Source organism: Melopsittacus undulatus, chromosome 8 (genome assembly GCF_012275295.1).
Source record: "Melopsittacus undulatus isolate bMelUnd1 chromosome 8, bMelUnd1.mat.Z, whole genome shotgun sequence".
NCBI lineage: Eukaryota > Metazoa > Chordata > Aves > Psittaciformes > Psittaculidae > Melopsittacus > Melopsittacus undulatus.
This window is the reverse complement of record NC_047534.1, coordinates 12,397,691-12,422,773: the sequence shown is the minus strand read 5'-3', so window position 1 is coordinate 12,422,773 and position 25,083 is coordinate 12,397,691. Positions and strand designations below refer to the sequence as shown.

The window sequence follows — 25,083 nt, the reverse complement described above, 5'->3', positions numbered from 1 at the left end:
CATGAACACGTGGACCCTAATATTGATTCAGCTCATTCTGCATCTGCAAAATGCTTGAGAAAAAAAAGTGGAAGTAACTGCACAAGAAACAAGATGGCATAACTTGTCACTATTTTAAATTTAATGCAGACTAGAAAAAAAGCAGAGATGGAATGCAGGAGAATTTGGAAATTTTACAAAAAAACAAAATCAGAAAACATAGAGAGAATGGGGTTTATAGAATGCATAAAGGGAATAAAAGAAACAAAAAATAACCCAGCAAAGCAAGAATGACTTGGTTTGTTAAAATGCTTTGAACAACAACAAAGACTCTAAGCCACCTAGAGAACTAAAACAGTATTAGGATTATAAATAACAAAGATAATTCCTTAAATTTAATGCACAGGGAAATGCTTGTTTCAGCTCTTAAAGCAATAGATCAAAGTCACTGATTCTATTGACACAAATTTTGTAGTCCTTTGCTAATATACAGCAATTTTAAACATACCACTGGAGTATTTTTAAGCCATGTGATTAAGCTGACACCATTTCTAGATTTAAAAAAAAAAATCTCCTTATACTTGTTTACTGTCCTTGCAATTATCCTACAGTAAACTAGTTCTATTATACTGATACACATTGGAGTAAAACGTTCAGTGTTGGCTTCATTTACATGTAAGAAATTCAACCCGTCTTAATATAGAGGACTTCAACAGACAGCATTAAATGATGCTTGGTATCTAAGATACAGCATACTTTCTTTTCTAGTCACACTGACAGTTTAGTGTCTTAATTGAATTCTTAATATGATTTTGCATAGCTCAAAATAATCCCCTCTCTTCATTCCTGAAGATGTTGAAAAATCACTGAAATTCTGCAGAACCACTGTCACAACAAAGCAAATGAATTGTGATTTCCTGCCCTAACTTCAACAGCATTTCACATCAGACTTGCATGATGTTGTTTTATAGACTCTGAGCAGCCATGAACTAAAGTGCGTAGTTATAATGCTGGGTAATAAAACCGCATTTTTGCAGCAACCCCTCCCCCCTCAACAGCTATTTTTAAAAGGAAGAGCTGCTGAATGGTCACAGGATGATGCAGTAGCCAAAAGAAGTTAAAAAAGCAAACAAAAAACAAACAAAAACAACCCATAAAAAAGGAAAAAAACAACAGAAAACCATTTGGAATGTTAAATAATAGAACATGGGTATCACATGTTCTAGCACAGTTAAATTAATGCCAAAAAAGACCGACTGTTTCAAAACATAAATTGAGGATATGATGTTATTAATGCTGGAAGCCAGGTTTCAATTGTGGAAACTCACAGCACTTCAGTTTAAGAATTCCTTCTAAAAATGTAACTTCATGCAAGTATATTTAAACATACATGTCATATAGTTTAAAAAAGGCAAAGAACACAAGTGAAAACATTTTAAACTTATTCACAGAAAACAAAAATTGAAATAGTAAGATACATTTTTTTCAAGCATCAATTGTTTAGAAGTAAAAAAAAAAAAAAAAATTAGTACCAATGAGAGTGCTTCTAAAGCAAGAAAAAGCAGTCCTAATCTTGCTGGTTTACAAGTATTCAGCATGGTATGCCAACACTATCATGACACAACAATTTTGTTAATAATGGAAATTAAGAACAGGAAGTGGAATTGCTTTTAAACTACTGATATTTTAATGACATGAAGATTGCAATTCCCTTCTGAACAAGGAGTTATAAAAATTTCTAGCACAAGTGTATTCTACAGAATAAGATTATTTTGTCTCCATTGAAGTTAAAGTACAACATTAGAAAAGTTATTGTTAGAAAACTTTTAAAAATATACACATGTAAGCCAACATATTTTGACACGGTTTAGTTAAAAAAGAAAATCAACCAAAGACCCCACTTCCTAGAGTTGCCTGACAAATAACATTAAAACAAGCCACTTACTTTTCTGTCCTCAGTTTCTACAGAGGAAATGCACTCTGCTTTAGTATCCTGAAAAGGCAAACAGAAAAGACATGTCATAAAACATATTGCCCAGGTTTGTGGAAATAATTCAGGATGAAGAAAGGGCATCAAAGGCTGAAAAGTGGGTTTCTCAGCCTATTACACTTCACTGAACTGTTGTTTTGTATATATAGTATATCTAAGTGTACAACATGTATTACAGCTGTAACCATAATAGGTCTATTAACCTTTATTACAAGCATAAACTTAAAGACAGGATTGAAACATCACAAAAACCCAAACCTACTTCAGTATAGCTCAGCCAGCTCCTAAGACTAAAATATGATCTCTACTTTATACTGTTTGCTTTTTCTACTTGTATCTCAAAGAAAATATAATTACTTGCTCACTCCTTTTTGTTTTTCATTAGTGACAGTAGCTTAAAATATATAAAGGTGAGCTTAAGACGAAATAGTTGTTCAAGCTTCTGCCTGTTGTCAAGAGTGGTAACTAGGACTTGATGAATATAATTGTGTCTGAATCTCATAGCAATATTCAAGAATAATCAAAAGCATCTGTTTGATATAAATATGTGCATATATAGATATATGCACATATATATAGAGATACATATATTTCGGACTTATGTTTTTTTAAGAGTCAAATGAATAAACTTCAACCTGATGACGCCCAGCACATGGTTTGTTTTCTTGTTATTTTTTTCTCCTAAGGTATTTGGACCTACTTGGCATCTTTTGATTTTTTGCCAGCAGACCTGGAGACATGCTGAAATAATCATTATCACAAAAATTGTTCTCTCAAAGGCATTTATTTTTTCATACCATCCCTTTGTACAAGTTACTATTGGAAACGGAGTAAGCCAAATATAGCTCAAGTCATTAAACTGTAGACGAGTAACCTTATATGATCTTTCTTGTTTTCAACTTTACTGTTTTAGTGAAAGTATTGCACAAAGCTAATTTTGCTTACATACTGCAACTTTAGAGTTTTCTATTGGGATAAAATGACATAGAGATTAATTAGAAGTAAATTCTTACCCAGCCTCTGACTGAAGCTAGAACTACTCTTATCAGAGTTTAGGTTATAGGCTACACTGACTTGCTAAATAAATCCTAGACCACAAATTTAAGGCTGATAGCTAATAGCTGATCCATTAAAAATTAAAAAAAAACATGAAATTACATTTCTTTAACACTATGCCTAAATCTTAAATGAAGGACTGCTATTATTTCACTGCCAAATACCTAAGCCATATATATACCCATAGATAGATAAAAAAAAAAAATCATTCAACTAAGAAAGATGAACTGAGGTTTCCTGATAAAAGAACATTTCCATTCACAGCAAGATATATCAAAGATGTTTTCACTAGACATACCCAGTTCTCTGTAACTTCTCAAGCAGCATATTTTCAATAATAAAGTTCTTTTTTATTCTAGTTATCTTCATCTATGAATCAGTACCACAAGTATTCTTTATATTCAAAGTACTTTTGATGGAGAGTCAGACTGTACTCTTTGGAATGTAATACTCAAAAATTTTCTTTCAAGTGTTACTTCCTGGCAGCTAGACAGTTTCTGCATCTCTCCTCCCCTTTGGTGGATAAGGAAATACTACCTCCTCCTACAGGCTGCCTTCCTGCACTTGTTTGTATATTTACAGATTTTTATTTTTTTTGTGAGTGAGAAGAAAAGGTCAACTTTTGAAAAGTTCTCTGCCTCACAGGAATGAACTCAAACTTCATTAGCACCACTGCTCTTCACCTGCTAGTTATGCCGTAAGCCACCGTTTGGAAATAATGGAATGTTCTTTAACATATTTATTGGCTAATCAAAAATTAATCATATCTTTTCATATTACCAAGGACAAGCTGGCTCTATTTCACATACTGACCCAAATTAACTGAATGCAGAATAAAATAGCTCCTATCAGAATCAAGTCATAGCTACTACAAACTCTCAGTATAATGAATATATCTTGTTCAAGACCCGTAGTCCTTTGATTTGTTCTGCTGCCTACAGAAGATTTTAGTTTGCTATTTTGCTACTGTCATTTCCTATTAAAAGCAATTTCTAAGAAACCTAAATTCATAAGCATTTATTACACAATATGAATTAAAAATGCAGTTTTATCTGGAGAAAACAAAACCCACCTTCCTCCCAGCGCAGCTTAAGCCACATGCTTGTCTACAACCAGCAATGCAAAGGTATAAATTAAGCATGCAGCCCAGCTGAAAACAGTTGAGGCCAACCCAGCTGAGAGTCACTGCTGCAATCAGGAATTAGACAATGTGAATGGAAGTTAACTGATACCAGCCATAAAGAAAAGATAAACTGGAAATCAAAGGACAACCTCTGTCATGCATTTTATCCCTGAATATCCAAAGATCATTCTACCTTGTGGGGTTTGACTTTCTATCTAAACATACAGAAAGTGAATTCTACAAGTTAACCACTGCATTATAAACAATTAAAACTACATATGTATGGTTTCAATATTACAGAATATTGAAGCCAGCAAGAAAGAGTGGGTTTGGGTTATCATTTAAGTTAGGTAAAGTCAGTTTTGAGTAAAGAAATAACTCTATGTCTTCAAGTGTAGAAACCTGAACTTAGACTTCTGCACAAGAAAAAAAAAAATCCAGGGTCCATTGTATGGCTTTGCTATTCCAAATAGGAATTTAAAAATATTGCCTAATTAATTTTTTTACAAACTTGATTTAGGTACATTATCAGAGGATAAACTGGACTGTAAAAAAACATTTAGTATGTAGTACCATGCAAAGCCTGAGTTCCTGAATAGGATTTTTCTTTACCAATTGATGAAATCCTCGCAAATGCATGTACTCTAATAAAGTATACCTAAGGATACCAACGGGTTACTGAAAGAAGGACTGAAGTAGATTTCAAGAATCCCTAGTCCAAAGGGGTTAAATCAGTTGAAAGGAGTTAAAAATTTGGACAGTAAAAATTTGTGCAATAGGTGAAGAAGAAATCATAGAATGGTTTGGGATGGAAAGGAGCTTAAAAATTATCTAGTTCCAAATCCCTGCCATCAGGAGGGCCACCTTCCCCTAAACTAGGTTGCTCAGATCATTGACAGACTGATATGGATTGGTTTGGGGAGCAGGCCAACAATCTATAGTACAGGAAAAAGTAAATATTCAAAAACAACAAACCCAAAAACCAAAACAGACGAAGACTTTGGGGAAGTAAAACTGTATTCATGGTGAAACAGAATACCTGAGAAAATACACTGCAATCCAGAAAACAGAAGTCTATTTTAAATTAGTAATCTGCAAATCTATTACCTGATTAATGAACTGCAACTTGCAAAAAGTTTTCTTTTAAAGATAGTAGTAACAGTTCATCACTGTGCAGAAAGAGAGGAGTTCTGCAGAGGAGTTGTTTGTGGTGCATCTGATGTCTCTAGAAAGTCTGCCTTGAAGATTTCTTGGAAGAAGAGCAGTCACCAACTGTAACTGAATTTTGTTACTAAGTGTAACTGAACTCAGGCAAAATTTATCTTTAACTGACAAGAACATTTCATGTTAGGGGTCTGCATGCATATCTTAACTTTTAACTGTCCAAGTAAACCAATTTTTTTCTGAAGCAACTAGTGTGTAATTGTTTACACCAGCGAAGTTACTGACTTAACTGAATACATATTTAAATATAAATACTTGAGTATACATCATCTACATCCTAGATACACCTCTTCTAAAGAAATATGTATACAAAAACTAAGCTAAAACAAAAATAAAAAAAAATCAAACTTAACCATCTATGAATCTCAGGGTAAGAAGGGAAGAACTTCTCTGGAAAACATCTGTGCTACTTCTTGTAGAGTGAAAAATGACAAAGCATTAATAAATGCCATTTTAGTATGGGTACTGCAAACTTCCCAACTGCATGAATTATTTGAGATTAAGAAGTACCATTGCTGTAAAGCAGGTGTAAAATTCTATAGATGTGAACAACGCATCAGACACTTTCTTTAATGTTGCTGCATGTCAAAAAAAGTTAAACCCCAGCAAAAATCTGTTTCTCCTGAAGAGTTATTATTTTAGACTGGTCTTGTTTAACATCTTTGTTGGTGACATGGACAATGGCATTGAGTGCGCCCTCAGCAAGTTTGCTGATGACACCAAGCTGTGTGGTTCGGTTGGTACGCTGGAGGGAAGGAATGCCATCCAGAGGGACCTTGACATGCTTGTGAGGTGGGCTGATGCTGCCCTCATGAAATTTAACCATGCCAAGTGCAAGGTCCTACACCTGGGTCGGAGCAATCCCAGGCACAGCTACAGGTTGAGCAAAAAAGGAAATTCAGAGCAGCCCTGCGGAGAAGGACCTGGGGGTGTTGGTCGATGAGAAAATGAACATGAGCCGGCTTACAGCCCAGAAAGCCAACCGTATCCTGCGCTGCATCAAAAGAAGCGCGACCAGCGGGTTGAAGGAGGTTATCCTGCCCCTCTACTCTGCTCTCGTCAGACCTCACTTGGAGTATTGTGTGCAGTTCTGGTGTCCTCACCATAAAAAGGACATGGTACTGTTAGAACAAGTCCAGAGGAGGCCACAAGGATGATCAGGAACTGGAGCACCTCCCATATGAAGACACGCTGAGAAAGTTGGGGCTGTTCAGCCTGGAGAAGAAAAGGCTGCGTGGAGACCTCATAGCAGCCTTCCAGTATCTGAAAGGGGCCTACAGGGATGCTGGGGAGGGATCCTTCATTAAGGACTGTAGTGACAGGAGAAGGGGTAACGGATTGAAACTTAAACAGCAGAGGTTTAGATTGGATATAAGGAAGAAATTCTTTACTGTTAGGGTGGTGAGGTACTGGAATGGGCTGCCCAGGGAGGTTGTGAATGCTCCATCCTTGGTGGTGTTCAAGGCCAGGTTGGATGAAGCTTTGGGTGATATGGTTTAGAGTGAAGTGTCCCTGCCCATGGCAGGGGGTTGGAACTAGATGATCTTAAGGTCCTTTCCAAACCTAACTATTCTATGATTCTATCATTCTGTATCATAATAGAATACTTCATAAGAAGTTTCATGGCAAATACAGAAAGAATGAATTGCAGACATACCATACCCTGCCACTATGGTAGAAAAACCTCTCATCCATTTCAGTTTAAGCCCAACGCATTTCCTTTTTTTCTCTAGGTGTCACTGCACAACAGCCAATTATATTATATTATTCTAAACACAATAAGAATTCTATTTATTATTATGTGGCAGCACAAATGTCTATTATGTTGGGTAGCAGCAACAAGGAAACAAAAGAAGGCTTTATATAGAATATCATGGGCAACACAGGACAAACACAACTTGAACTAAACGCAGTGCCATAAGGGACACTGCCACATAAATTTCACACTAGAACTGCATTAATTGAGATGGTGAAACTATGCTCCCCTCTGTGTTTGCAGGCGTACAGTTCTGACAGGTAGGTTTTACATGTTCCTGCTGACATTCACATTAGTGACCAACTGGTATAAACTTATGGTACCAGATCTACCAGAGAGAAAAGTGAAACCAAGAGGTACTATTCCTTCAGTGCTAGTTTGGAGACAACTAGTAATTTAGATGACTAGACAGCAGGACCTACTGCAAGTGCATAGTATAGAATACATCAGATATGATACCCATTTTATTCCTGAGCAGGCTCCCCTTTCTCATCCCAATTTTGTTCTGTTTCATCATTAACATGTTTCAGAAATTTTGAAGTTCAACATGGCAGGCCCTTGGAAAATATATTTACCAACTTCATCCATTGTAAACATTATACAACTGTTACTGAACAGAAATAAAAGGAAAGCTCAAGAAAGTAAAAGTCATCACTGGTTGCAACATAATGCTGCATGACACTCTGGCTTAGGATGCAGCAGAAACCTCCATACACTAGATTTTACATAGCTTCTATAATCCTACATTTAGTTTTACTCCAAAAACTGCAAATAGAAATAGTGATATCAATGTCCTCCAGTAGCCATTACTCATGCTAACATAGCTAACACCTACACATAGCTGGGCATTTTATCATATCTTTTTCAGTTTGTTATCTCCCTGCTATCCAAAACCTATTTCCTCTACTTCCCTATCATCCTAACACAGAATAGCAGAAATAAAGAAACCAATCCTAATAAAGAAGCAAATTGCAGCCTCAGAAACTTCAGAAAAGTTATTTGAATTTCTAAGATCTTTTATTTTTCATGTGAAAGTAAGTAAACATAAAAGGCAAACAGAATTCATACATACACACACTACTGCCATGGCCTGCATCGGAAGGAAAGATGAGACCCTGGAAGTTATTAAGTATTTCCTAAAGTGGTTTTGTGTGTAATATCGAGAACGGTCGGTAGGTGGAAGCAAATACCCTTGTAAAATCTTGTTCAGCTTCCCTATGAAAAATATTGCATTGACCAAGTTGGTCGGGTATTTTACACGTGTCCTTGACATCCCAACAAATGCTAACACAAGTTATGTCTTTCCTTCACAACAGTGGTTTCCAATTTCATATAAGCCCTGCAGATTTAGAAATAAAAGGTTTGGGTTTTTTCCAGGTTTAAAATTTTTAAAAGTGAACCTGATTCCTTCTAATAACTAAAGCAGATACTATGGTAGCCTGATGTGAAACAAAACAAGAATATACATACATACATTTATATACACACACACGCACACCCATAAAATCAAAAAGTACACAGTTAATTTCTAGAATATTAAAATTGCTGTGTATTTTTATTGTTTAAAAGTATCAAAGTCCTGAATTATTAAGGAAAATATTTCATCTTTTTCACTACCCATTAGCTATTATATTTCATTATTGCTGCTAACAAGCAGGTTACCAGCAGAATCCATTTGAATTTCATATTAGCTCTACTTTATCCATCCCTGAGAACAAATTAACCACACAGTAATTCTTACTGAAGAAGAAAATAAATGAAAAATTAAACCTTAGAATGTAACATTCAAGTCTGTACCAAGTTGCCAACAACTGAAGGACTCATGCAGAAGTCTCATCAAATTAAGAAACCAATTCCAAGATTTTAATGTCTTCAGCAGTTGCAATGTCAAAGATGTAAGAAAGGAACTTTATTCATGAAAGCAATAGCTTCATCTCTGTTTACTAACATTTCTGGACCAACAGAGGCTTGTGTCTATAAGCACAGACCAGGAGAAGACTGGGGAGTCTGCAGCTTTTTGTGTTGCCTCAGGGCAGCCTCAGGGCTGTTTGTCTAGAGTCAAAAAGGAAACTCATCTGATCAGGGATTTCAAACCAAGCTTCTCAAGACACTGGGGAGCTTAATTGTGTTGTTTCTAGCTAAAAGTAGACAGACTTTAAAAGGAAGGTTTACATGACTCCTGGAAAACTGAAGTGACAAATCTTATAATAAAAAATACTGCTTGTAAAAATACTGATGTATTTTTAACGTAGATTTGAAGGGACTCTGGTGTGTGCCCTCCCACACATACACCCACCATCCGGCTGTGTAAGTGGATACCCAATCTCTTCTTTCTTTTTATTCTAGTGCTTTGCTTATTTTCATTTACAATTTTCAAGGCTACCAAGAGCTGAAAACTCCCCCCCCCCCCCAAAGAAAAAGCTTGACTTCTTCCATTAATACAAACTTGTCAGAGGGAACAGGTAATGGTTGCTTTATGTACTAGAGTATGTGAAACATTCCCCCTTTTTTCCTCTTCATTCTCTCACCCTTATGAGTTCTTAAATACTTACAGATGAAGACACATCACTCCACAGCACAGAAAGCAAGCCTTTGGGTGCCTCACAACTCGCCTCATTTCTCCTAACATACATTTTCATTAGTCCAATGATGCAAAATTATCCTAGTGTAAATCTTCTGCCTATGTCCTTAGATCATCACAACTGCACAAAATAACAAAAAATGTGGTATTTTCAGAAAAAAATGCATATAATTTTAAGACATGAAACTATAATCTAGAAGTATCTAGCTGTATCTGTAGGAATTTGCTGTTGAAGCCTAGAAAAAAATACAAGGTTAATACTTAATTTGGTGCTTAGTAAGTATTTAACTTTCAAAGATGGCAACACTAATTTATTGCCAGATAAAGTTACCAGTTTGAACAGACTGAAAATATTTAAGTTTCCAATATGTACCATCATTTTGATCTGCAGGTCAAATCTGACACTCCTTTCTATATGGGTCTCTATTTTCAAGGCTGAAAGTTGCCATGCTCAAAGAGCAACACAGTTGTCTCTGGATCCATCTTCAGTTTCACATGCAAAGTGGGAAAATACATGCAACTTCCATTTTCTGGTTTGTGTGCAATTTTCTGAAGAATCTAATTATACTTCATTTTTAACTGATATGGAAACAAAGTGTCACTTCAGGAGCAAAATCAGGTTAACCACCCTCACAAGAATCTTCAAAACTGTAAATTTTAGCAGTTCTAACTGTTAAAACTGAATTTTTAAGCTGTAAATGTTATTTATCTAATAACATCCCCTTAGATGTAAAGCAGATCAACAGCCACATACATATTGGCATATTTTAAGCCAGTTAAATCTCGATGACCAATATATATTCCTGGTACACCCAAAATCAGATTTGTTGGTGAAGCTGCCAGTGTGGTTTCAACACAGCCTACACACTTGGTAAGGTGGTTAAGATAACAACTGGCAATATATACGCAAAGTGCAGATGCAACATCTATGGAAAACAATCTAATTTGTCAGTTTTTGATTTCAAATTAACAGCAGCATAGGGAAACAACTGGATTCCTGGAGAAATCTGGTTTCATAAGGGAAAGAAGCATATAAAATTATTTTGTAACAAAATACCTTTAGAATATATTTACTAAATTCAGCTGAACAGTTATAATGTTCCTGTATTTTTATAAATTAGTGGTTGAGTAAAAGGAAAAGACCAAATAATAACTCCAAAACCAGCCACTATACCAGCTGTTAAAAGACCTCAAAGAGAGCAGAGGATGCTGAGATGGAGAGGACTTCTTATCTGAAGTCAAGATACTAGGGGTTGCTGGCAAGGACCCCATGTTTTTTTGAGAGGGGACCATGAGGACACATGATACAAATCTGTAATTTTGCAGATTATTGCAGATTATTGCAATTATTTCACATGATACAAATCTGTTATTTAAGTCTACTGTTCACAAAAATACCTTATTTCAAGACTGAAGAACATTCTTGCTAAAGTTGAACAGACTTCAGTAATTTCTGGAATCTGATAAAAAGTAAACATACAATTTTAACCAAGATGAGAAACTTTCAAGCTTACAGTGTGACAAGAAATAAATTTCTTAATGAAAGAAGTTGCATGAAGATTGCAGTACTAAGAAAATAGGTGCCTATGAAGACTGTGAAAATGTGGTGTTTTCTTTCCTATTACACTCAACTTCTGATTGTCACAAAAGGTTCAGGTTTACGCTTTTAGTATGTATTAATAAGTACGTCTATTTCTAAACAGTAAAACCAGCTACATTCATAATAATCTGGTTATGTATTCAATATACTTTTGGGGAGCAAAAAAGGAAAACAGAACTTCATATTGGAATCAAGGCTTCACTGCATAAGCAACCCACAATGATTCTCACATCTGCCCTTCTTGTTCTCTTCCCATCCCACTGAGGGGGAGTGAGAGAGCAACTGGGTGGTGCTGAGCTGCCTACAACAATCAGAAATGTATTATTTCTCAGCTTCTATGTATTCACAAACATTAGAAGTAGTCAGGTCTCAAATGATTTGGTGCTTCATATACAGAAACCTATTTCCACTCTTGGCATACCTCTGCATCATTACACTAATAAGAATGTTGTAATAAAGGCAGGAGTGAAGTTTGTATCCAAATGACTATTCTCATCATGAGCAAATGAAAAAAAAACCCTGATGATGTCAGATATTGTTCTAACATCCAAGAAAAAATAAAGACTTTAGCTAGAGCCTAAGGCAGCAACCCTGTATAATTTAGAATGGCTACAGCTTTCAGTTGTTCTCTTATCAACCACCAGTCCGACTTTCTTGTTATTATTGGCAAGAAGAAAGTGACTGAGGTGCAGTTCCTCCTTCTATGGGCAGTGTAGGGAATACAAGACCAGTTTCCTTTGAAATATCTGCCAAGCTATACTGTGATGAAGACATCAGAGCCATTTCTTTTCCAAATGTTTTTAGGAACCTCACAGGTAAAAAGATACTGGTCACATAAGGGCCCTGAAAGGCTGCTGAGTAGCTCTCACTCACATCACAAAGCAGCTATAACAAACAGTAAGCGCAGCCTGCTAAGGAAAACAAGCAGAGGCAAATGTCAGTTGCATGTATGTGTTACTGCTTCAGTTGCATGTATGTGTTACTGCTTGAAAACAATCAGCAGCCAATATCCCCAGCACATGCTCTTCTTCTGAATAAATGTGCTGGAATTAAAAATGTTTACTTTACATTTAAATGTCTCACTACTAACATACATACATTCATGAAGTAAGTATACAGATGATGCATTGTTCCTCCTACTTTTTCTTGGATATTTTTCCCCCAGACAGCTGCTTTGGCCTATCTCAGCAGTAACGTGCTGAACTCACAAAGTACAAACATCCCTGGCACTTTTCCGTAAAAGACTGACTATCTCAGTACTGGCCAAGAGACACATCACACAGTTGCAAAATAAAAGAAAATAAAATAACTTTAAACCCCCCCAACAAACAAAACTAACAACATAAAACCCCCACAAGGTCCCTTTACCCAACCAAGGCCCCTCTCTTCAATTGATAGATTTTGTGGGTTTGTGTACTGTGCACTGAGGAATTAACCTTCCTTTTAAAAAAGGAATATTGATTACTTAGTTGTAACAAATAGTTTTTAATGTCTAATAATTCAGTGCTATTTTTTCTTCAATTGAAGTGAAAATAATCTCTGTGTAATACTATATAATCTGCCAAAATATTTCAGTATACAACCAAAATATAACAGCTACTGTATTTGTTTTAAAACTGATTTCACTGTACATACAGACTGGCAATTCCCCACCACCACCAGACCCTCTCCCAGATGTATATGAAAGATGAATGCATAAAATGAGCTATGGCATTTGAAAGAGAGAGATGCCAAAATAACCTTAAAGCGAAAGGTCAGCATAACAAGCAATTAATTTGCAAATGGATTTGAATCTATCAAAAAATGAGAAAACCCAGTTTCTTCTTCCTTTTCTTAAACTAGTAGAGAAATTAGAAGAGCAATGTATCAATCTAAACGCAGTTTTTCTAAGGTTATCATCATTATTAGTCTTATAATCTGCAATTTCTCTCTTACTAGACATGTTAAGCCATCTATTCAACAGAGAAAACCCAGTAGGAATGAAGCTTCAAGCATCATACTATGAATTTTAGGAGCTGTAGAGGAATAAAACCTCAAATGAACCTCTAACTCTCATTTTCCCTCACATCTAATCACAAAGCTTTTCTACTGAAATACATCAACCATGAGCTGAGCCTTCAGTTTTAGTCTGCAGGTTCTCAACCACACTGGGTAAGTTAAGATGTTCATCTACCTTAACACCCTGTATAGCACTGAAAGGTCTATGCTGTCCCCAGAACACTGATCTCTAAGACTGTTCTTTGATGACTGACAGACTGAATCAGAATCCTAGGGATGGAGTAGTAAGGAAAGGACACAGTCAGAAAATGGTCTGTAGCAAAAAGTTAGGGCAGGTATATAGCATGCAAGCTATGCTTTCTATACACAACACACGTATGCACATCACTATTCTTCTACCTCAGAACCCCATGTACCAAGCCTGATGTGTAGTAACTAAATTCTATTGACTAGCTAGAAGCTGGTTTCAGGTCATTTAATAACCATGAGATTTTCATCTTATGATCCCATCCATTCTGGTTTTGAAATTCCTTATACCTTTGGTCTCTGAAATAACCCATCTCAATTCCACAGTTTAATTATATATTGTATGCAGACCCACATCCTTTTGTTTGGTTACAATTTGCTAATCTATAGTTGATTGGATGTCAATGGTTCTTCCTTTCACTAGTGAAAAGGTGAATTATTACACCAGTGCTGGAAATGCTTTAGAGAGGTATCTCTCCCAAATGTTAGATTTCATACTAACATACGTCTCAATCCTAAGGAGAAAATATCATCTTGTTGGTAATAACCTTCAACTATTTGACATCTGATGGAACTTGAATGTTCCATTTTAATTAATAAAGTAGGCGATGTGTTGACCCAGGAAAGAAAGTGCAATATTTATTTCAAACTTCCATTTAAAAGATTATCTTATCAAATCTGATGGTGTTATTGTTAAAAAAAAAAAAAACAAAAACAAAACCAAAAACCCAACAACCACCAAAAAAAACAAATGGCAGAAAATACATAATGGATTGCGCATTCTGAAACCCCAACTCGGCATGGCCAAAGGAGGTCAGAGGGACAAAAAGTATATCAAAGCTTTGACCACCCATCTCCTAATTTCACATTGCCTTTCTATATGTTCTTTCTACATTACGGAATACATGACTCTGTGTTTTTGTGAAAGTTTTATTTCGTTTAATCAAGCTACCCAAGCATGAATAGTAAATAGTCTCTAAGTTGCACAATTTGGAACGAAGTAAAACAGCTCAGTTTCAAGTGCTAAAAACCTGATTACATCAAAACCAATTTTTGATGGAGAACAAATGTCACTGTTCCTGAATTCAGAACATTTCCCTGATGTATTATTTTCAACCCAAGGTAAGTATAACTGCACATACTGCCCTTTAACTAAAAAGTTGTTAGAATCGTATAGTGGAAAAATATATTTCTCCCTCTTTCTCTATAAACCAGGTTAATGTACTTTTATTTGATCTGGTAAATTTTTCAAATTACTTTTTGGACAGACCAGTTTAAAATTTATGATGGTAATATAATGAAACTTTTCTTTAAAGACCGAATACAAATTCTGAACCTTAGAGAAAAAAACCCACACAACTTCCTTATGGAACGTGAGCTACAACAGCTTCTGCTCATCAATCCTACTATAATTTAACCCAAGATGGGTATAGAGAACACAGGTTGAGAGGTGACATGTGCTTCCTATTTTGCTGTTCATATAACCGCTAATAATAATGACAGGAATTATAAAGACCAGACACTCACTGAACTGTAAAATCCAATACTCTTTTCCAAGGTGAGATTGGGAGGAGGGGGGGGGGGGGGGGGGGGGGGGGGCAGGAATTAAGCTTAAATAATAAAAAAAAAAATCCAAACAAAAAAAGCTCAAAAAAAACACCAAAAAACCCAAGGTGCCTCAACTAATAGTACCATATATAATGCATCAACTTGGCAAATGACATGCCCATAAGGTGTTTCTTTTTTCTTCATCAACACAAGAAACTCACTAAGGGTATCTCTAATGATATTAATTTATCATATAAAGTTAGTGAAACAAATCACTGATATAATGTAAATAGGCTGAAACTTTTCTATCTAATGAATTGTGCTCTGTAAATAATTGAAAAAAACCCCAAAAAAACAACATTTTCAACCTGAATCAGAGAAAGTGTTTCTTTAGCTGGTTTCCTGCCAATTAACTGGCTTCTCATTTTATTTATACAAAGCTATCAAATTACAAACTCTCATAACAACTGCACACTCTTAAAACTTGGACTTCTCTTTGCTTCTAAGGCAAATTTCAGGGCTGAAATCTTAAGTGTAACTTAAATGATAATCAAAATTCCAAATCAAATTGTATCATCACTATATTCAAACAAGAAATGAGGGATCACATGGTATTGCAGAGTTGATTTAACTTTGTTGAAGTGATCACTGTACTGATGTGCTTTAATGTGCTGACCCAAACACAGGAAGAATTAGCACAAATGCATCTCATACACTTAGCAGATTAAGGTCCAGGTTTTTTGTTATGGTAAGACTTAATACTTAAGTTCCCACATCAAATGTGGATCCCAGTATTTTTAAAATACATTTTAACCCACCATTATAAAACAGAGTGCTATTTTAACAATCAATTCAGTAGCACCAGTACTAAGCCCCCTGGGTCTCATTTGCTGTAGCTATGCTTCTGCCAAGTAAAAAGAAGGACTACAAGACCACTAGCATACCCTCTGGAAGAAAATCATTATATATACACTTCTAAACCAGAAATAAAAATGCTATTATGCCTTGGCATAGCTTAACACACAAAAGTATTACAGTACTATTTTCCACTAAAATAGAGCTGGTTTTCTTTAAAACATGTATGCTTAAATACAAATATAATTAACCACTTTTCAACACTTGCTAAAGACTGAAAGGATCCTAAACTAGATCTAAGTGGTTAGAAAAAAATATACATTGATCAAAATAGAAAATACAATATTTCTTTCTGCTGCTTGTGAGTTTTTGACTGCTTAAACCGACTAAATATGCAATTTCATCACCATTTTCAGTACGTTCAAAATAACATCTAGAAATGTTGCTAATTTTACAATAGAAATGCTGAAAATTATCATCATGACCATTTACACTGTAATTGCTCTTACTGAGCCTAATGAGTATTAATGATGCAGCCAGAGAAATACATTCTATAAAATTATGTGATGATAATCAAACGATATTTAGTAAATTATACCAGATATTTTCTGACTACTAACATTTTGGGTTTGCTGGAAAAATGCATTTCTTAACATCATATAATGACACAGTAAATCCAACATCAAGTTGACATTCAAGAGAGAAATAAGCTTCAGAAAAGCAGATCCAATATGAGATTTTCTACTGAATACCAGATGAATGCTGAAATTCTGTTATCAGAGCTACTCCACAAAATATTGTCTGTACTGGCAAATTAGAACCACTAACATTTATAAGTTAATTAATGAATAAATGTTCAAAAGATTAAGTCAGCCCATGTCTGAATTATCAGAGACTCTAGAGGACTATAAACAAACAACAGATGAAGCATACGTGATCTCTTCCTTTTGTCCCCAGACCTCCTGCAATGCTGAAATACAGAAACAACAACGAAAAAGCACTTGCAAAATTAGCTACCCAAATGTGCATGTCTTTTGAAGGATTCAGTTAACTATACTTTACATAATTCCCATCTGCTATCCTCAAAAGCAAAAATAACAGTATTCTCAGTTGTCACTCATGGCAACTACTTTATCAGCAACTGTCTGCTGCTTTTAAAGAATTCTGAAGTGCAAAGGGAACTCCACAAAAAAAAGTACAGAGAGAGCTTTTGATTAGCAGGTTGATTTCTTCATAAGTGAGACTAGTGAAGATCATGAAACATTTTTCAGAGTCAAAATTTGACTGGAAAAGTTATCATGGATAACTCATGCACTACTCTGTAACTACATAAAACCTTACTCTGATATAATATCCAAACCCAATACTGAAGTAACAGTACAGGGTAGGAGGAGACAGTAATGACAGAGTGACAATAGCTATCTGCATTTCAACAGCTGCAGAAATACTATCATAGTGAACATGGAGCACACAGGGTATGTGACTATGAGCCAAAAGCACAAACCAGATGGACATCAGGACAGAAGGAGGAGGACAGAAAATTGAGGTTCCTGTAGTCCAATGTCTAGGAACACCTTTCCCAATCTAACTTCTTACTGCTCTAAGTTCTTAAAGAACATTCCATAAAATTGAATTTGCACAGGAGACCCTCAAAAATCAAGTTACACACAAGACTTCTGACAGCTAAAAAAAAAAAAGCCTTAAAACCTCCCTTTGATATACCCAAGTAATAATTAAAAACAATAACTGAAGAAACAGCAATGTTTGGTGTCTGTCTCAGAAAGACACTAAGCAATCCTGCTAACCTCTGAAGCTGCTGCAGCTTTTTTGCTTAGGCTTTCCATACCCACCTCCCAGCAGGTATTTCAGCTATCCATCAACATTTTACCCCTGCTTTCAACTCTGTTTTTCTCCTCAAAGCAGTATTTCTTGTTCTAAGTTTCGTGCTTTCACATCACTTGATAACAACAACAACAACAAAAAAAAAAAGGGTATTAGATTTTTTTTCTACAAGATGAAGTAACAACTCTTCATTCCAGAAATAAAAATCAGAGTGACTACAAGCCTTAAATCATCTTTTTTTATGAAGGCAGTCCTACAATGTCTCTGCTACTGCTATCTCAGCATGGATGTTTAAAACTTATAGCAAAGAAAAGGAGCTTAAGTATCTTTACCTTTCCTTTATTCTCATTTCTGATTTGGCTACCTAAAAAGACTTCACAAGAACTTTTTGTAGACATTGCACACTACAATGATGAACAATGATTAACTCTGTATATTCATAGCTTACTGTTTGAGTTCAATTTTAGTATTAAGTATGTTGTTTTATTTTACGTAAAAGTGAGTTTTAGGCTTATTAATGACCATAGAAAAATATACTGAATAAAAAGCTGTGAACATGATTTAAATATGTTTCAGAACAAAGAAGCTGGGAAAGTGACAAGACTGCAACAGTAGAAAGGTTTTTTCTATTTACTTTAGAATCTGACACTCATTGGTAATATTCACCAAAATATTAGCAATCACGAAACTGTGATGATGCCTTAGTTAACTTCTATTTTTACAACTACACACTAGACAGAGAAAGTATTTGTTTATTTGAAACTAGCAAAAATATTTCCAACACCACATCCATCAATATCAGGTCGGTTCAAGCCTAGAGAAAGCAAACAGGCTGAAACGGAAGTTATTCAGAAAAGATATTTTGCCTGATTGAGAAAATCAATAATTAATGACATTCCAAGCTATTCATAACACCACAAACATCATGAGCTGACATGCAGGTGAATAGGTATGTTAGTCTATGACAAGAGCTGTACTCACATGCAGATAGACATTGCTCAGGATAAGTGTAGGCAAACAAATGCATATGCAGTGAACATTATAGTAGTAACAGTGGAGTTTAAAGCTGTGTTTTACTGCAACGGAGTAAAAAGAGAGAAAAACAAGACAGTATGCTATATATATGAATAGGAAAACTGTCAGTGAGAAAAGATTAGAGAATGGCCTGTAGAGAAGTTGCATAAATTACAACCCCTGAATGCTGAAGACAGGAGAGACAGAAGAACAGGCCTCCTGTCCAAGAGTAATAACCTAAAAATATGACAGAAATATTCCATATTCGAAAAAAGTACTGTAATGCACTTAATGACCTGCTGTCATGGTTGCACTAACCATCATACACATAGAACAAGTCATTCCAAGACCATGCACTAAGGGCTTGTATTTCAAATATTGCCCTGAACAACTAAAAATACAAATAAAAGGATAGAAAATGAAGTCACCAAATTCATCATCATAACAAAAAAAAAATGTCGCATTTGTGGGATCTCTTTGGGTTAGGCAAAGCTTCTCCACTCCTTGCTTAGCCCATGAGTTCCCTGGTAATTTAGTGAGGGACAAAGCATAAAACAGAGGAGAAAAAATAGAAACAAAACAAACCCCCCCCACACACATTTTTGGGGAGAATAAAATTAGCTCCCACTTCCGCATCACATTCCCAGCTGTGCAACTCTGAGGTGGATAAGGGCCGCAGCCGCAGCTATCAGCTGTGCAAGTGTGACAGATTCCTTTCAGTTACATACAATATGGCATATCCCAAACATTTAGAAAGTATGTTGAGAATCTGCAACCAAAAAATTTCAAATGCTTAAATATCTGAACAGTTCTGTAGAATCATCAATTCCAGAAATCCTCAGGTAAGTCAAGTAAAAGCGGAAGTCTACTACTTAGATAATGCCTTGAGGCTGCTACTTCAGTCAATTGATAGTATACCAAGTAAGCAGATTCAATCAACCCTCCTCTGAAATTCTGGATGAATTCAGAAATATTGTGAATATTTCAGCAAAACCTCTGGAAAGGAAAACTTACGAAACAAGTTCTGGTTCAAAGCAGCTAAAAAAAGGTGACAGAGACATTCAAGGACCTATCAATATAACTTTAAAAGAGATACATGCTTAGCTCTGCAACAGCACAGGAACAAACAGATCACCATTCTGGCTGTAGTATAGAACAAGTATAGCAGAACTTAGTGCAGCTGGAAACTCTTTAGCTGTTTCTGAGATCACTCAGAAATACAAGGTTGCTTCTGAATGCTGTAGGTAAGCATATCAGCAAAACTCATCTCCACTGGTCTCATTGGCTCGTCTGTTCTGTCTGGAAGAGACAACATTCTCCCTTAAACAATTTCTCTGTGGCCCATTCATCAGAACTGAAGGCATTAATTTCTCCCTTCGCTAAAATACATTCCCCAGGCAAGAAAGCCTCCTGCAGTCAGTAAAAGGTGTATATAATGTAGTATCTAATACAATTCAGCATATGGTGCCTTAACTGCAACTGATCTTACTTCAAGCCAGAGGCATATGTTGTAAATCTTTCATCAAACAAGTCAGTGAGAAAATAACTTATAGCAGCCTTGTGACTAAAATTACCCTTTACATAACAAAAATAGCCAAACAGTAGAAAAATAAATCAATTGTAATTTGAAATCTTAGTACAGTAATATCTTTAAGGTCTTTTCTTTCAAGAAGACACACTTCAGAAAATTTTTGTGTGCACAGGTTCAACAAACTTCAACACATTGTATTAAAAAGTCAAAGTGAAAACTAAAAATTCAGTGCAGATCCACCACAGCGTTTGAATTCGGGAATATATGGCCACAGCACATAACTGCAAAGGTATGCTTACAGCAAACTGTCTCTTTTTTTAGGTTACTGATGCAAATATTCACTTCTTTTCATTTATGCATTAATGTTTCGAAGCAAAACCAACAGCTGCTTCTGACTACTCACAAGAAATAGTTTCCTAAAGTTAATGATACTTTAGTTTCCTAAAGTAATGATACATTAATGAAGATATAACTGCTTCATTAATGTTACTTGTGCTTGAAGTCATTAAAGTGTAAGCACAGAATTTCAACATAAAATTGATCTTGAAATTGAAGTCTCACACATTTAAAAAATTAATGTTAGAATTCTAAGAGCAATGTAAATACAGAGAAAGCATTAGAAAAAAACTGGATATTTGCCTATTCTTCTGCTTAGAATTACAGTAAATCATCACATCTCCATACATGTATTAAACTTGTGATCACTGTACCTCACTGATGTCTCCTCCTTAAATGAGGTAATGCGATACTGGCATGAGCACATCTTGCTACTTGTAGACATAAAAATTCAGATTAGCAGATTCCTCTCAGACACATTTTCTAGCGATAGACACATTTGTGTGGGAAAAAAACTTGTCTTGAAAGATATTTGGATATGAAAAGAATATTAAAAGATATGAAAAGAAGTTGTCCATAGCAAAGAGGCTGTGTAGAGCACATCCTGTGAAAAAGACAAGCAGTGCTCTTACCATCTGGGTCAAACATAGTTTCTGAAATATGATTCAGAATTTTTAGAATAAAATCGCTTCATATTTAACTTTCGGTGAAAAATATTTGAAGTTCTAAAATAAGCCACTGCACCACTGAAACAGAATCAAACCCACATTTATTCATGAAGGACATATTATTACAGAATTTTCAAGTCATTGCTCAAATTTCACAGCTAAGAACTATTTTATAAGCTTGTTTATTTCACTATATGGCATAATAAATGTATTATTCCAATAGTGAAGTGAAAGAAGAAGTGATGTTTAATGAATTATTTTTTATTCTAATTATTAATAAAATAATTGCATAAAAGTACAGGGCAATTCAGCATTTTATTATATAATACAAATGTGGGGACATAAAGCAGTCATAAGCTCTAAGACAATGACATGTAAAAAATTTTATTAATTACTTATTATCTACAAACCCAGCTAAGTTTTTGTATGTCAAGTCATCCCAAAAACTTAGCTTAGTTTATATGTGCATTAACTTATTTTTCTCATTAGAAAAAAGCAGTAAAAAATAATGCTAGCCAGTAAGATTGAGCATTTCTCTAGGAAAGCAAGCAAAAGTATAGATTCAAAAAAAGTTTAAAAAAAGAAAATAACCAAATACAAATTTAGTTTGCTAATACAATTACATTATTATGAACCTGTTAGTATGATAGACAGTTAACATTTTTCACTGTTTAAAATTATTGAAAGATTGAGTCTAAGTTTTCATACTTTATGTCTCACAAAGGAATATTCTCAGTCTGTTAGCAGCTTAATAAAATATTTACATATCTTCTCAGTAGCAAGAAGATGAGTATGAAAGGGTACCTGCCAAAATACTAATATAAAGACCACGCCATTCCAATTACTTATTTTTCCTTGCAGAGAACTATAACCTTTTGGACCAACAAAATTCCAATGTAAAAGCAAGACAAAGAAGTCACGTCTATTGCAAAGCTATCGGTTCCTACCAAAAGTTAGCCTTCTTCCTAGCACAGCAAGGTCTGAAAGAGTGTATCTGCTCAAAGCAAAAAACAGAATGAGGAAAACAGACAAAAATACTGGTTCATACACCAGAAAACTTCAGTCTTCTTTACCAAAAAAATTAGTATCATAAACTAAATTTCTCCAGTGATGTTATATTTTTTCTGCTAATTTGCATTTCTAAAAGTATTATTTTAAAATATTTGCTTTAACCAATATGATAAAAAAATGTAGATTTTAAGTGGATGTGAATATTGTTTACAGTCATGTTTAATTAAGGAGTCTTAGTGTAAACAGTAAAGAAAAAAATCTAAAGCAAAAAAAATAATTTATTTGTGATAACGCTTCATTTTAATACAAAAGACTAGTTACAAATGCAGTAAAAGTTATAGAAACAGGAATGTAATTGCATAATCTATAGCTAACTACTGCATCTTGCTCATTTGCAGAGTATTCCTGTTTATAATCAAAAGAAAAAATAAATTATTAAAAAAATTGCTAAAAGCACTGCAAAGTAATACATGTTGATAACAGAGCCAGAATGATGAACAAATCCAAATTCAACAAATAGCTAAAGCCCATATCTAGATTTGACACATAATGATACAATACCCTGCAGGAGAAGAGCTAAAGAGAGTAGCAAAAATGTAAATAAACTAGAGAAGCTCTTTCCCACAACAGCTGTCTTGAAACAATTAACAGGTCACTTTCTGGTTAGTTAAGGAATGATCACTTTAAAGCAAACCTAATCCCCATATTTTCACCAACAGCCAAACACTGTCTAAAATGACAGAATGTGATTCATATATTGCCAACTTCATTAGCTTGTTCTCATTTCAGTCCACCATGTCAGAGCAACAATCCTCTCACTAATCCCATCAAGGGCATTTTTTTTTTTTTGTTAAATTCCATCTCTCACCAACTCCAATAGGGGAATCAAATACTTAATAATACATTCATTGAGTTACTTAATTAGCTGGGTGAAGGTGAAACTGAAACAGCTGAGTCAAATAATGAGATGTCAAGCACAGCAGCTTAGACCAAGGAGGGATTTGAAAGCATTCTTCCTGGCAGAAAGAAAAACAAATTTTTCCAACACAGAATGTTAAAGGATTTAATCTTTCCATTTCAGTCCCACCAAGAATATAAATTGGGGAAAAAAACAGAAAAAGTGGACTGACAAGAACAAGGAGAGTAGAAATCAGTCACTGCAGAGCGAGAACCATTAAGTCATAGTCAAACCACTGGTTTAATACAAAGAGATAAAACCCCAAACAAAACATTTTTCAGAAAAGTGAAATAGAGAATACAAAACTATTGCAATGTAGAATGATGATTAAGGAAGTAAGCTTATCCTCATTTAAGGAGAGAATTTATTCTCCAATATATCAAATAGATAATTAACGTATCAATGAAAAATCCAGTAAAATCTCTTCTCCAGGTTGCTGCCCAGAGTCACAGCATATCTTGCTTTCTGTCCTTAGCATTAGCTGCGGACTCTTCTAATCAGACACTCTGTATTTCAGTCAGAACTAGTTAATGATTCCTTGCTTTATTTCTGTGCTTGGACAAAGCTTGATTTATCCCTCCCTCACCTCCCCCCCCCCAGTCTCTAAATGATGATTTTCCAGTGTAAAGGAACATAAATTTACATTTTGGCCGACGGAAGCTTTTCCAGAGACTCTGCTCAAAGGAGTCTGTCAGAAACCCTTTGCAATGGCAGGTATTCAAAACATTTTTTTCAAATGGAGATGAACAGTAAAGATGACAGTTATTTAGAAAAATAATAATGGTTGAGGAATGTCAAATGTTACAAAATCATGAGTCAAAACTCAGAACACATGGTTAGTCCTCAAACCCCAAATGAGAGCTGAAAGATAAACAGAGAAGGTGGTTTTTGTCTTATCACTTTCACTCCTTCTCAGAAAATAAAAAAAAAAAACTCTGACATAATGAAAGTACTTTTAATTTTCTGAAACTCCAGTGGATCCAACTAATATTGGCATATCCCTGCACTATGCTCTCTAAATAACTGCCTGCATATCTGACATACTTGCAATTAAAACCTTTAAAGTAAGCCAAATGGAAAGAAAACAGTTAATGGGTGTAAAAAAGCAGGAGCATGCAACATAGGATACCGGATTAATCAAATTCATGAAAGATAGAAGCCACTAAACAGTTATTAAAAGAAAACAGGAGCACTAGTACATCCCTTTTGCTAATCTAAATGACATTCAACGAGCTTTACAATAATAAGTACTAGTAAGTAATAACCCACTGGTTAACAGGTCACCCATCATCACCAAAGTTAACAGGTGTGGAAATAGGATTGTTTTCTGCAATGACAACTTCACGAATCCAAACTTTCTGGAGCTGGTTCAGTCTGATTCTCCCATTCTAAGAGTTTCAAACACATTTGCCATGTTTTAAGGAACTGCTCCCACTAAGTGTATCAGAATATTAACATAAAACAAAATGGCCAACTTTTGTCCCTCATTTAATCTCTTGCACATGTATATAGATAGATATCAAGCTTATCTTCCTGCCGTGTTATATATTCTTAAGATACCAGTATTAGGCAGTTCTGTGTTATAGTAATATAAAATATTACATTACACGTTACAGTAACACAACATGTTACATGAATGACAACATTTTATCTTTGAAGAAATCTAGACTTACATGAGGCACAAACCACAACCTGTGGTGGCTCTGTATCTTAAAAGACATCTTGGCACTGCAGTATTTCCTATGGGCTACCTGAGGCTGTAATTGA

At 35.1% G+C, this 25,083-nt stretch overlaps 1 protein-coding gene across 5 annotated transcripts in view; it reads right to left on the bottom strand.

Moving 5' to 3' along the window:
• Positions 1-25,083, bottom strand: part of RBFOX1 (RNA binding fox-1 homolog 1) — a 1,270,800-nt gene that overhangs the window by 582,730 nt on the left and 662,987 nt on the right. For 4 of the 5 annotated variants that reach the window (XM_034065465.1, XM_034065469.1, XM_034065467.1 and 1 more), the window contains one exon: positions 1,925-1,972. In XM_034065465.1, the coding sequence (XP_033921356.1) occupies positions 1,925-1,972 (48 nt within the window). Of the gene's footprint in view, positions 1-1,924; positions 1,973-6,614; positions 6,636-25,083 lie in introns of all 5 variants that reach the window. The other variant, XM_034065470.1, reaches the window with a different exon arrangement.